The following is a 14,906-nucleotide window of genomic DNA, read 5'->3' as shown; positions in this document are numbered from 1 at the left end:
GGTACTATGGTCACTACTTGCTACATATACCCACGTAACGACCTTGCACGTGTACCCCCTGTATCTAAAATAAAAGCTGAAATTAAAAAGGAAATTAAAGATCTTTGTGCCTCTAATATGGACAATTAGATCATTTTTCTTGGCTTACTGCCATTTTAAACCCAAAATAGCATAATTCTCCCAAAATCAGACCATAACAAGTATAACATCTCCAGAGGAGGATTTTCTTCCCTTTGATCTTATATTCAGCTTCTCAGAGAGACAAAATGCCTTAGTCCATTCTGGCTGCTATAATAAAATATAAGCTGGGTAGTGTATAAACAACAGAAATTTATTTCTCATAGTTTTAGAGGCTGAGAAACCCAAGATCAAGGCACTTGCAGATCTGCCTGGTGATGGCCTAATCCTCATAGACATCATTTTCTCGCTGTTATCTCAAAAAGTGGAAGGGAAGAACAAGCTCTCTACAACTATAAGCATAGTAATCCCATTTAGCAGGGCTCTGCTTTCATGATCTTTGCTTCCCAAAAGGCCCACTTCTTAATCCTATCACCTTGAAGGGCAGGATTTTAACATGCAATTTGGGTAACTATAAGGCATACATTTGGGGAAGGATACAGACAGCAGACCTTAGCACAAATCAAATAGTTTTAAAAAATCTTAATCAAAATTTTAGCTGACTGGGCACAGTGGTTCACGCCTATAATCCCAGCAATTGAGAAAAAGCAGACACAAGATGAGCTCTCTGCCCTCCTCCTATCTGCCCAAAAGCTAAACACAAATTCCTCTTGTGAAGATGACTCCCTACCCTTGACTCATACTTCTCCATTATTACCAGAAAGGGCATAACAACCTATCACCAGAGACAATATGGCATTGAGAAAGAGTCTGCACAAACCTCACTAATCGTCCCTCATCCTCCATTAGTTTCCACCACATTTTTACTTTCCTGCAGTCTGCTACCCTTAGAAGCCTAAAACTTTTTTTGTCACTTTTTACAAATCTATTGTTCTTTTGTTAAGATGCTGTATTTTTTAGGCATTCGCTGGTGAAAATACAGCTCTACCGGAGGTGCACATAAATATACTTGAAATAAAAATATATTCTAGCTATTTTATGATAGTTAAATTTTGATAGCAATAAAGTATCTATTAATATGCCAGTTATTTATTTTCTTATATCTAGCTAATCTCATTAATAAACAAAACAACCCCTGAAGCAGTTATTGTTACTCTTTTTTACAGAGAAGGTAACAGAGGCTTAAAGAGGGTAATTATCAAATTGCCCGGTGACAGTTAGGAAGTAGTACTGAATATGGTGACTGCAATCTAACCTGTCTGTGTGATTATGACGCCTTTGTGTAACTTGGTAAAAGTTAGTAAGTTTTTATACCTTAGTAAGCATAAAGGTGTGGATTTGAAACCTGGGAATTTCAGACGCTATTTAGGTTGTTCCAAAAACTTTTGTGTTACAAAAATTTTGTCATAATGATTAACTTTGTATACATCATTTTTTATATAAGGAGGCATATATGAAATGTAACTTCTATAAATGTGATTTCTGGATCAAATAATGAATTCATATACATTTTGCTAGATGTTTCACAATTCTACAAGAATTCCATTGTGTGGTATATCCATAAGGAAAGTATGAGAGGCTCTAACACTATGGTCAGCACAGGGTTAATCCTTTTAACTTCTACTCATCTGTCAAGTGAGAAATGGTGTCTTGGTGTAGTTTTTATTGTATTTTCTCTTATTAATAATAAGCAAAGCATATTCCAATTATGTATCTGTTATGTTCATCAGACTTTTGATAATCTTTTCCCTCTACATTTTGAGGAACTTTTATGTATTAGGAAAAGCAAACGTTTTATCTATAACTTAAAAAGGTTTCAGTTTGTCATTGACTTTTGTCTCATTGCTTATGACTTTGATTTTTTCCCATGAAAGAAAGGGAGATGTATTTCTTATTAGAAGATCATAGAGAAATTCCTGTGGAAGAGACATAAACAGAGAAATGAAGGAAAGGCGGAAATGAGTCATGTAAAGATGTAGGAAAAGGATGTTTCAGGAAATGGGAATAGCAAGCACAAAGGCCTGAGAAGGAAATGAGCTTGGTGTGTCTGTAAGATGGCAGTCAAGTTTATGTGTCTTCAGTGGTGTAGTTGTATTTAAAGAAATCTCTATAATTCTTTTAAAAATACCTTTAATTTTGACTTGTTAAAATTACATTTGACTGAATTTAGTTATCGTAAATATTAGATATTTTCCTGTTTTATTCTTGTTTTCTTTTTCCTATTCCTCCTTGTAAATATTAGTTATCGTAAATATTAGATATTTTCCTGTTTTATTCTTGTTTTCTTTTTCCTATTCCTCCTTGTAGTGTGATACACAATCGGCTTAGGTCTCAGGACAACCATTATGAGTGTTAAATGAGCCATTCATTAATAATAATTGAAATAATATAAATAAAGCTATCATTTGTAGAACATTTATTTATATGTAAAGGACTGTTATAAGATGGATATATATTTATTTCTCATTAAATCATTAAGAAAAATTGTTATTATTATTTCCCTTTTAAAGCTGAGAAAGTTGCTGGGCACAAGAACTCAGGCCTGTAATCTCAGCACTTTGGGATGCTGAAGTGGGCAGATTGTCCAAAGTCAGGAGCTCCAGACCAGCCTGGGCAACATGGCGAAACCCCATCTCTACTAAAAACATGTATGTTAGCCAGGTGTGGTGATGCATGCCTGTAGTACCAGCTACTGACAAGGCTGAAGCACAAGAATTGCTTGAACCTGGGAGGTGGAGGTTGCAGTGAGCTAACATCAAGCCACTGTACTCCAACACAGGCAACAAAACAAGGCTTTGTCTCAAAAAAAAAAAAAAAAAAAAGGTGAGAGAGAAGTAAAGTAACTTGCCCAGACTTACACATTTCGTAAATGTAACAGTCATTTCCAACATAATCAATTTCAACAAAGATCTAGAACTCAAAACTTGATCACCACTTCTTACAGTTTTCTCTTCCATATCATAGGACGCTAATGACTCCTCTCTCTAATTTTTATTATTATTGTCTTGAGGATGCAGAGAGCTATGTTGAAAGAAAAAGGTGGAAATGAACTGAAAATTCATTGCATGCTTATTATGCAATACATATGTAATGTTATATTATTCTCATCTTCTTCAAAGATGAGCAGAAAATTAAGTTCATTGATATTATGCAAACTCCCAAGCTTATTGAACAAATGATACATCTAACTTTTAAATCCATATCTCCTGGCACCTAGCACAATTCCCTCCTCTACATGACATTGAGTCCCAGTATCTCCCAGGAGGAAGAACTCCTGCAAAGAAGAATGAATCTAGAGCGGAAAAGTGATGTTAAATTTTTTTAAAGAAGAATTTTATACACATATACACATATTACATATTACATATTTGCTATGAGAGGGTTCTCATGTTTTGGAACAATATGATAAAAGGCCTTCAAAATATTTTGTCTTTCTCAGAAAATGTATAGTCTAGACAGGGAGTTAAGACATAAACATGAGATTTCATTTTTTTGTGGGGGACGGAGTTTTGCTCTGTTGCCCAGGCTGGTGTGCAGGGGCCTCAGTTTACTGCAACCTCTGCCTCCCGAGTTCAAGAGAGTTTCCTGCCTCAGCTTCCTGAATAGCTGGGATTACAGGTACACACCATCATGCCCGGCTACTTTGTAGAGAGGATGTTTCACCATGTTGGTCAGGCTGGTGTCGAATTCCTGACTCCGTGATTCACCCGCTTCTGCCTCCCAAAGTGTTGGGATTACAGGCATAAGCCACCATACCTGGCCACAAACATGAGATTCCTAATAAAACAAGAAGCAATATACTCATGATCCAACAAAACAGTGATTTAGATGAAAAGTGGGGTAGAATCTCAAATGATGGCTCTTTCACTGTGGACTGAGCATAGGAGTGGGTAGGGTTGGGAGATGAACTACGTTTTCAAGGATAGTTTGATCTTGGGCTACAATTCAGGCTGAGTTGCTCTTCTCAACTCAGAGAACATCACCCTAGGCTAATTCCTGATGTTAACAGATATTATTGAGCAAGTTATCAAATAACATATGGATGCTTATATTTCCTTAACTATTTATTAAATAATGCATAAATCCATAGGTATTATATATGAGTGGTATTTTTATTTCTAATTATAATGATAAATATAACTTTTAAATACAAAGCATATATGGATGAAAAAGAATCCTATGTAGTTGTCTACATTTCAGGGAAAACTTTGTCCAGAACAGGTAATGGTTAGTTCAGAATTATTTGATAAAAGTTGACAAATGGATATGTCCACTATTTATGCTGCTGCTATGTTGGTATCTCTGAACATGGGTATGTACATATATATGATCTTGAATTTGTGCAATTGGTAAGAAAAATATTATCCCATGAGACTATAACTCCTTTGATGTGACAGTTCTCCAGGGTTCCAATCATGAGAAAGATGTTGAATTGGCAAATGTCAAAATTATATACAAGCAATTAAGAACACATTAGGAAGCCAGTGCAAGCAGTTAGAGAGAAGTTTCACTTAGATAATAAATTAGGTTCCTACATTTCCCCTGATTAGCTAGTTTTTCTTGAGGTGATGGGAAATCAGATTGCATTTCAGTAGTAAGAGTAACAGGATGAGATAGATTTTACTGAAGATTTCTGATAAAAGAAATCAGAGGTGGGTTTGAGTAGATGACATATTTAAATAAATTGGGAGATCGATGAGAATAACACAGGGATAATTGGAAGACGTAGAGATGAGAATACGCTAAATACATGACAACTGATAGATATAGAAAAGGATTAAGTTGAGACCAAGTTGAAAGCATTTATTTAGATCCTTTGGCAAGATTTAAAAACATTTGCTTAGCCCCTTCCAGTATTTGCTTGGTTCTCACTCCGTAAATAATGGGATTGAGCATAGGAGGAATGACAACATAGAGGTTGGCCAGGAGGATATGAACATAGCGTGGGATGCGTCTCCCACCAAACCTGTAGGCAAAGACAGAAAAGAGGGCAGGGATATAGAAGAGTAGGATGACACAGACATGGGATCCACAGGTACTCAGGGCCTTGGAGCGGGCGTCTTTAGAAGGGAGGCGGAAGACTGCTTGGAGGATGTGGATGTAGGAAACAGTAATAAGGATAATGTCCAGGCCTGTGGAGAGAAGAGCAGCTGCCAGCCCATACCAGACATTGATGGAGATATCAGAACAGGACAGATGGGCAATGCCCATGTGCTCACAAAATGTGTGTGCAATGATGTTGATCCGGCAATAGTGCAGGCGCTTGAGGAGAAAGATGGATGGAAACATGATGATGAAGCTGCGGCTCAGGGCAGCAGCAGTGATCTTCCCAACGACCTCGTTCGTGAGGATCATGACATATCGCAGAGGGCAGCAGATGGCCACATAGCGGTCAAAGGCCATGGCCAGCAGGACAGCAGAGTCGGCCACAAAGAGGAAGTGAATGAAGAACATCTGAGTGAGGCAGCCATCAAAGGAAATGTGGCTGTAACCTAGCCAGAAATTGGCCAGGGCCTTAGGCATGGTGGCAGTAGAGAGCAAGACATCAGCACTGGCCAGCATGGATAAGAATACGTACATGGGCTCATGCAGAATTGCTTGGGAGAGGATGACACAAATTAGGATGCCATTGCCTGTCAGGGTGGCTATGTACATGATGCAGAAGGGGATGGATAGCAAGACGTGTAGATGCTCCAGCCCAGGGATGCCAGTGAGGAAGCAGCCTGCTACGCGAGTGTCAGAGTTGTTCACAGCAGCTATGTTGCTAGCAGATAAAAGGGCCATGATTTTATGCAAAGCCCTCATCTGTGCCATATGGGAAAAATAGCATCAGATTTTTAAAAACACATTAGCAGAATGTCCATAAAAGCTTCCAAACAACCACAAGGTCTACGTATATTTACAGGTCCTATGACAGTTAATGGCCTCTACACATGGGCATATCTCTACAGATAATCACACACAGGTTTTGCACACATTCATATTCTCTGCAAATAATCACACATACACTCTGCACAGTTACAGGACCTGCCCACAGACTGGCTCTGTGTTCTTCTTTTTTTTAAATTTTTTTTATTTTTTATTGCGTTTTAGGTTTTGGGGTACACAAGGACCTAGACATAGAAATTCCATTTGACCCAGCAATCCCATTACTGGGCATATATTCAAAGGCTCTGTGTTCTTATTCAGAAGCTCTCCACACAGCTTCAAGAATTTAAGGAAATGACAGGGCTTAAAAACATTGCAAGACTCAGCACAGTGTCATAGGTCCTGAAAAGAGCAGGGATAGGTAGAACATCAAAATCAAGCTCTACAACCTCTTTGGACAGGTGAACTGTAATGAGCTCTGCAAAAGCCCCAGACCCTGGCAGAGAGGACTGCAGTCCTCTAGTAAGAGCAATTGCCTTTGCTTAGCAAATTATGTGAAAGAGTAGGGTTGAGGGTGGTGGGTGCTGCTAACCCTTCATCCCTTTTTCTTTAGGCACAGATGCTCTGTTAAGTATGAAGGCATTTAGAAATAACCCAGGAGAGGATGTGAAAAAACCTGGGTCAGAGATCCGCTCTATCAACTACTGGCCGGATGATCTTGGACAAGTCACTGTCTTCTCTGAGTAACAGTTTTCTAATCTTTTTTTTTTTTTTTTAGATGGAGTCTTGCTTTGTTTTTCAAGCTAGAATGCAGTGGCACCATCTTGGCTCACTGCAACCTCTGCCTCCCAGGTTCAAGCAATCCTAGCCTCCCGAGTAGCTGGGATAACAGGTGCCTACCACCAAACGGCTAATTTTTGTATTTTTTAGTAGAAATACAGGGTTTCACCATCTTGGCCAGGCTGGTCTCAAACTCCTGAGCTCGTGATCCATCTGCTTCAGCCTCCCAAAGTCCTGGGATTACAGGCATGAGCCACTGTGCCCAGTACAATTTTCTATTTTTAAAAATGAGCATAATTGTTATGTTAGTATATTAAACTAAATTTTCTCTATGGAAGGCTTATTAAATTGCATGTGACTCCTGAGTCAGCTCTGTGGTTGTGAAATGTGGTGCTGTCATCCAGAGAAGAAAGGAAGGTATAGAATGATGCTTCTAAATCTTGAGCTCCCTGTCATCATCAGAGAACTCATAAATTCTTTGGCCCTACCACAAACCTACTGCATGAGAAAAACTAGAGTTGAGATAACAATCTGTGTTTTAGCAAGCTCTGTAGGTGATTCTGATTCATGCTGAAGTTTGTGAACCACTGATGTAAGAACTTTTTGAACTTTCTTCCCTATGTACTCTAGATGTCTACCACTTCTGCCAGGATGATTACCTTTCAGTCCCCATTGGTTTCTGTTACATTGTCTCTGTGAATCCTCAGACTTCAACTAAATCTAACTAGTGTTATCCTTAGCTTACATAGTCAGGAGGTGAAGAAAATGACACAATCACATAAGTAATCTTTAGTACATATTAGAACACATGATCCCCCTCAGTCCTATTAAACTATTCTCACAATGAGTGTACGACTTTTATCACTACTCAAATGCTGTTTTTCTCTCTCCACTGAATGTTTCTCTTTTGTAACTGACATTTCAGGACTATCAGGAGCATATTCCTCACATTGTTCTCTTCTTGTAAATTTATTTATCTCTGTATCTATCCTGCCCTCATTTCCTCCAGTGTCAGAGAAAGGGGTGCCAATATATCTTCTATTTTCCAATATTTCCTTTGTCATAGCTGGAACGTATTTTACTTTACCTAAGAAAATTTTCTTGAGTAATTTGTTAGAAGTGCTAGGAAATGAACCAAGTGCCTCATGCATGAATATTTAACTTATTAGATTCTTTTTTAAAACAACCATATATACACAAACATACATACCTATACTTACATGCATGCATTCATATGTGTATACATGTACATATGCATGTATATACATGTATTTATGTGTGGGTATGAATGTATATAGCTATATCATCAAGAATAATTTCTCCACCTATTCTCTGAATTATCTTTCTTTCCTACTACTTCAAAGACTTTGTTTGATGAATTATTATTTCTTTATCTTCAGCTCCTCCTAATACCCTGGATCTTTATTAACCTACATTCAAATATTTTTAACCTGAAGACAAGCAAAAAATTAAAAACAGCTGTAAAGCTGGGCGTGGTGGCTCATGCCTATAATCCCAGCACTTTGGGAGGCCGAGGCAGGTGGATCACAAGGTCAAGAGATCGAGACCATCCTGGTCAACATGGTGAAACCCCGTCTCTACGAAAAATACAAAAATTAGCTGGGTGTGGTGGCGTGTGCCTGTAGTCCCAGCTACTCGGGAGGCTGAGGCAGGAGAATTGCTTGAACCCAGGAGGTGGAGGTTGTGGTGAGCTGAGATTGCGCCATTGCACTGCATCCTGGGTGACAAGAGTGAAACTCCGTCTTAAAAACAAACAAACAAACAAAAAAACCAACAGCTGTAATAAAGATATTTTATTCCAGTAAATTCTCCTCTTAATTACTATTTTGTCTCTCTTCTTTTCTTTAAAAATCACTCTTCCGTGAAAGGCCACTTTTGGTTTTGATTTCTCTACCTTCCACTGGTTCCTCTCTTGTACCCTGGCCTGACCCAGCTCTCATTAGAGTTATCTCTCCCCTGCCAAATGGTTTACTGTTTGTGTTTCCTAATGGTCTGTAGCCATCTTCTTCTCACTCTTTCTTCTCTCTGGCAAATCTTGTCTACTACCTTGGCTTCGCTTAGCCTGCATGTGCTAATATCTCCCAAATCTACATTGCCATTTATGTTGCTTTCCAGGCTCTAGGTCCACTTTTCCAAAGACCTCCCAACTGGTCTCCTAGTCTGCAGTTCTAGTCTCCAAACCATTCCTCATGATTAAATAATGTTTCCAAAATATATTTTCGCATAGGCAAATAATTTTTGCACTTATTATCTATAATCACTATGGTGATTATAGATGTGCCCATTTTCTGAAGGATTCATGCAAGTAACATACACATACTCTCTTTTTCCCTCCCTGCTTTCTGTTTTCTCTACTCATACTGGAATACATGTATCCCCTAAAGCAACTCTTTTTTTTTCCTGTGGTCTTTTCTATGTTCTGCTGCTTCTACCTCCATCCAACTCTTTATTATAACCAATTTATATTTCTCATCCAGAAAGATTTTTTCTCATCTCTCCAAACGGCTGGATAAGCAACTTTCTCTGTACAAATGCATACCTCTGCAGCCACCTTTCTCCCTCTCTATACTTATTGCATTGAAATATTCTCAGTCCCGCTATATTGTGAGCACTTTGTGAGCCAGGACTGTGCATCACTTGCTGTTGTCTGGGTTCAAATTTATACTTAATGAATGTTCAAAAAAAGGCAGAAAAGGTAAGTTCCCACTCACTCAGCCATGTAAGTTTACACTGACAGCAACGCACACCAGTACCACAAAAATCACAGGTTTTTCATCACAGATCTTGTGTTCTCATGTTCTCTTCATATCTGCAGTTTGTGCCACTGTTGTGCTCATTCTTCCCACAGCACCCATCACTCATCATGTTCACCGCTGCTACACGTTCCCACCTTTGTTGATGACATCAGCACTTGCAAACACCTTTCTTCTCCAACTTGACTTCGGTTCTTCTCCTAAATAACGAACCTCCAAGGCAGCCTGTGTCCAGCCAGTGTCTTCCTGTTCTCCATCCCAGTGGTTTGTGTTTTCACTCCGATTCAGGAATTCACTGAAGCCTTCACACCTCAAAACGGAGCAACTCCACTTTAAGTGTCTGTCTGGGAGCTCTTTTTTAAAAACCTTCCACTCCATATATACCTAAACCCCTCGTCCACGAGTTCCTCCTTCAGTTATCTTTGGAAGCTTCCGTCTTTTCTAATGTAGCTTTTCCAATTAAACATCTCTTGGCCACCAAGGAAATTTACATCTTTTAGAGTAGAATTGGGCCAGAGATAGTCTATTCAAAGTTAAACGCAAAATAAATACATTAAATGCAAGAATGGGAGCAGATTTTATTTACTTTCATTTGGCTTTAGGCTTCAACGCTGCAAGCCTGACTTCCTTGGTTAGAAACTTGGATAACACTGGCCACGTTTCACCACATTTAATTCCCTCAGTCACTAGCAATTCTTTATCCTGGCTCATATTCTTAGTTTTCATTCCTGGGCAGTATATTTTTGTTTGATAAATTCATATATGTGATCTATTACAAATCTAGACAGTTTCTATTAAAATTTTTCTGTTATCTGTTGACTTATGCCTTATAGGGTTCCCAACACATGAATGTTGCAAACCTTCTCTTCCTTCTTCTCTTCCAAGACCTAGTACAGCAGATGGGCTAATCTCTGCAATAAGAGAGAAACCTAGACCAATCAAGCAAACATTTCTTTATCTTCTCTTCTCTGTCGTCTGGCAATTTTCCTCCATCCTTTAATTCTCTCTCTCTTTTTTTTTCCTAATGGAAGAAATTATTCCTTCTACTATTTTAGTAAATTTCTAACAACCATTTTTGGATCCTTTGTTTGACTTCTCTGTCCAGGAACTTGACCCATTTATACCTTATGCATGATATCCCATATGCTGTAGTTTTCCTTCCACTGTTCCTCAATGTCTGAGGATATAATCTATCTGTAATTTATGATTCTTGCATCCTCCTTGAGAGTCAAGGATTATTTACTTATCCAGTCTCTCCAACCTTACCTAGAAAGTGACTCTCCAAACTGCCCTTCTCCCACTCCACCCCTCATGAAAACACAATTCATTCCAGCCATCCTAGCCCATTATTCTCTCTGCCTCTTTGTGAACATTTCCACATAGCCACCTACTTGTCTGGTACCTATTTTTCCTCCTAATGCTCCACAGTAATACTTTCTCTCCATCCTAAAAATATCTAACCCAGACTTACCTCCCTGATGCCACCTGCTCAGATTCACAGCTTCTCAATTCCACAATTCATACACAGCTCAGGCTTCCTTAATATATAGATTCAAATTTCAGGTCTTGCCTTGTATGAGGCAGTGTTTATCTCTCCTCACCTCTGGGAGCAGGGATTCTCCTGCCTCTGTGTATCTTTCCCTTTCTTAGCTCCAATTCCCTCCCCCAGCATCAGGGCCGATTTCCCCCTCCCATTCAACACAAGGATCTAAGCACTTGGTAATATGCTTTGGCATAGAGCCAGATAGAAGAGATTATTGAGAGACACTCTGTATGAAGAAGGGAAGAACTCAGCAACAACTCAGAGGTTCTTGGCCTTGAGAGTGTTAATCAAATTTGTTTTTGCATTTCCCGTTCCAATACTAGTTCTTCTCATGTCTTTAATTCCACCTTTTTTTTCCCGCTCTTCCTACTGTCCTTCATAAAGTATTTTACTCTTGGGCTTTTAAATTTATCAGCTTTGTGTCTGTCTGAAAACCCATGTTTTTTTTTTTCACCTTAGAGCTTTTTCTTTACCCCTCCACTGGCCCTAAACATCTATTACATTAATATGTTATTCTGAACATATTATGTTTAATATACAGGATGTACAAGAATCATTATCCCTGTCTTGCTCACTTAAACATTTGACAATGATGCCTTCATTGGGTCAGCATTTGAGGTCAATAGATGAAGAAATCATGTCTCCTTACCATGGACAGTTATCATTAATTACAATACAGCAGTGAGTACAAAGTGCTGTGAGTCCAGAATCCAGATAAATAATTCATCTGGTATAGCAAGGGAAGCCTTCACAGAATATCAGAGAGAGAGAGAGAGAGGAAGTAAATCACTCCTCAGCAAATGCAAAGAATGGAAATCATAACAAACAGTCTCTCAGACCACAGTACAATCAAATTAGAACTCAGGACTAAGAAAAGCACTCAAAACTGCACAATCACATGGATACTGAACAACTTGCTCCTGAATGATGAATGGATAAACAATGAAATGAAGGCAGAAATAAACATCAACAAAATAGACAGACTGCTAGCTATACTAATAAAAAAGAAAAGAGAGAAGAATCGAATAGATGCATTAAAAATGATAAAGGGGAGATCACAACTGATTCCTCGGAAATATGAACTAGCATCAGAGATTACTACAAACAATTCTATGCACATAAACCAGTAAATCTAGAAGAAATGGATAAATTCCTGGACACTTGCACATTCCCAAGACTAAGCCAAGAAGTTGAAACCCTGAATAGAGCAATAACAAGGTCTGAAGTCGAGGCAGTAATTAACAGCCTACCAACCAAAAAAAGTCCAGGTCCAGATGGGTTCACAGTTGAATTCTACCAGACATACAAAGAGGAGCTGTTACCATTCCTGTTGAAACTATTCCAAATAATACAAAAAGAGGGAATCCTCTCTAACTCTTTCTATGAGACCAACATGGTGATTCAAGACTGGTTCAACATACGCAAATCTATAAACATAATTCACCATATAAACAGAACCTAAGATGAAAACCACATGATTATCTCAATAGATGCAGAGAAGGCCTTCAACAAAATTCAATAGCCCTTTATGCTAAAAAATCTCAATAAACTAGGTATCTATGGAAAGTATCTCAAAACAATAAAAGCTATTTATAAGAAACCCACAGCCAATATCATACCGAATGGGCAAAACCTAGAAGCATTCCCTTTAAAAACTGGCACTAGACAAGGATGCTCTCTCTCACCACTCGTATTCAAAACAGTATTGGAAGTTCTAGCCAGAGCAATTAGGCAAGAAAAAGAAATAAAGGGCATTCAATTAGGAAAAGAAGAAGTCAAATTGTCCCTATTTGTAGACAACATGATCATATATTTAGAATACCCCTTTGTCTCAGCCCCAAACCTCCTTAAGCTGATAAGCAACTGTGGCAAAGTCTCAGGATACAAAATCAATGTGCCGAAATCACAGGTATTCCTATACACCAATAACAGACAGAGAGCCAAATCATGAGCTAACTCCCATTCACAATTGCTACAAAGATAATAAAATACCTAGGAAGACAACTAACAAGGGATGTGAAGGACCTCTTCAAGGAGAACTACAAATCATTGCTAAAGGAAATAAGAGAGGACACAAACAGATGGAAAAAACATTCGATGCTCACGGTTAGGAAGAATCAATATTGTGAAAATGGACACACTGCCCAAAGTGATTTATAGATTAAGTGCTATTCCCATCAAGCTACCACTGACTTTCTTCACAGAATTGGAAAAAACATCTTAAACTTCATATGGAACCAAAAATGAGACCTCATAACCAAGACAATCCTAAGCAAAGAGAACAAAGCTGGAGGCATCAGGCTACCTGACTTCAAACTATATTACAAGGCTACTGTAATCAAAACAGAATGGTATTGGTATCAAAACACAGATATAGTCAATGAAACAGAACAGGTCCTCAGAAAGAATGCCACACAACTACAACCAGGTTTGATCTTTGACAAACCTGACAAAAACAAGCAATGGGGAAAGGGTTCCCTATTTAATAAATGGTGTTGGAAAAACTGGCTAGCCATATGCAGAAAATTGAAACTGGACCCCTTCACACCTTATACAAAAATTAACTTTAGATGGATGAAAGATTTAATAATGAGACTTAACACCAAAAAACTCTAGATGAAAACCTAGGCAATACCATTCAGGACATAGGCATGGGCGAGGACTTCATGACTAAAACACTAAAAGCAATGGCAACAAAAGCCAAAATAGACAAATGGATCTAATTAAATTTAAAAGCTTCTGCACAGCAAAAGAAACTATAAATAGAGTGAGCCAGCAACCAACAGAATGGAAATTTTTTTTTTGCAATCTACCATCTGACAAAGGGCTAAAATCCAGAATCTACAGAAAACTTAAACAAATATACAAGAAAAACACAAACAACTCCATCACAAAGTGGGCAAAGGATATGAATGGATACTTCTCAAAAGAAAACATTCATGCAGCCAAAAAACATATGAAAAAAAGAGCCCATTATCACTGGTCACTAGAGAAATGCAAATCAAACCACATTGTGGTACCACCTCATGCCAGTTAGAATGGCGATCATTAAAAAATCAGGAGACAACAGATGATGGAGAGGATGTGGAGAAATAGGAACACTTTTACACTGTTGGTGGGCGTGTAAATCAATTCAACCATTGTGGAAGACATTGCAATGATCCCTCAAGAATCTAGAAATAGAAATACCATTTGACCCAGCAATCCCATTACTGGAGATATACCCAAAGGATTATAAAGCATTCTATTATAAAGACACATGCACACATATGTTTATTGTGGCACTGTTCACAATAGCAAAGACCTAGAACCAACCCAAATGCCCATCAATGTTAGACTGGATAAAGAAAATGTGGCACATACACACCTTGGAATGCAGCCATAAAAAGAGATGAGTTCATTTCCTTTGCAGGGTCATGGATGAAACTGAAAACCATCAAACTGACACAAATTGACAAGAGAACAGAAAACCAAATTGACACAAGAACAGAAAACCAAACACCACACGTTCTCTCTCATAAGTGGGTGTTGAACAATGAGAACACATGGACACAGGGAGGGGGACGTCACACACTGGGGCCTGGGGGCTGGGGAACTAGGGGAGAAATAGCAAGGGATGGGGGGATTTGGGAGGGATAGCATTAGAAGAAAAAACCTAATGTAGATGATGGGGCAATGGATGCAGCAAACCACCACCATGGCACGTGTATACCTATGTAACAAACATGCACGATCTGCACCTGTACCCCAGAACTTAAAGTATAATAAATAGATTTAAATAAAAGAAAGAAAGCAGACACAAATGGTTGACATACTGCATAATTTTATTTACATTAAATGTCTAGAAAAGATAAATTTGTAGA

General features: G+C 38.5%; 1 protein-coding gene and 1 long non-coding RNA gene across 4 annotated transcripts in view; both read right to left on the bottom strand.

Moving 5' to 3' along the window:
* LOC118145800 (uncharacterized) overlaps positions 1-14,906 on the bottom strand; it is a 55,697-nt gene that overhangs the window by 3,952 nt on the left and 36,839 nt on the right. The window lies entirely within an intron of this gene.
* On the bottom strand, positions 4,172-7,994 carry OR52B6 (olfactory receptor family 52 subfamily B member 6). Its single transcript, XM_009007570.5, has one exon. The coding sequence runs from the start codon at positions 5,890-5,892 to the stop codon at positions 4,882-4,884; it is 1,011 nt and encodes a 336-aa protein (XP_009005818.4). The 5' UTR covers positions 5,893-7,994; the 3' UTR covers positions 4,172-4,881.

Source organism: Callithrix jacchus, chromosome 10 (genome assembly GCF_049354715.1).
Source record: "Callithrix jacchus isolate 240 chromosome 10, calJac240_pri, whole genome shotgun sequence".
NCBI lineage: Eukaryota > Metazoa > Chordata > Mammalia > Primates > Cebidae > Callithrix > Callithrix jacchus.
The sequence above is the reverse complement of the archived record's forward strand: the minus strand, read 5'-3'. Positions and strand labels throughout refer to the sequence as shown.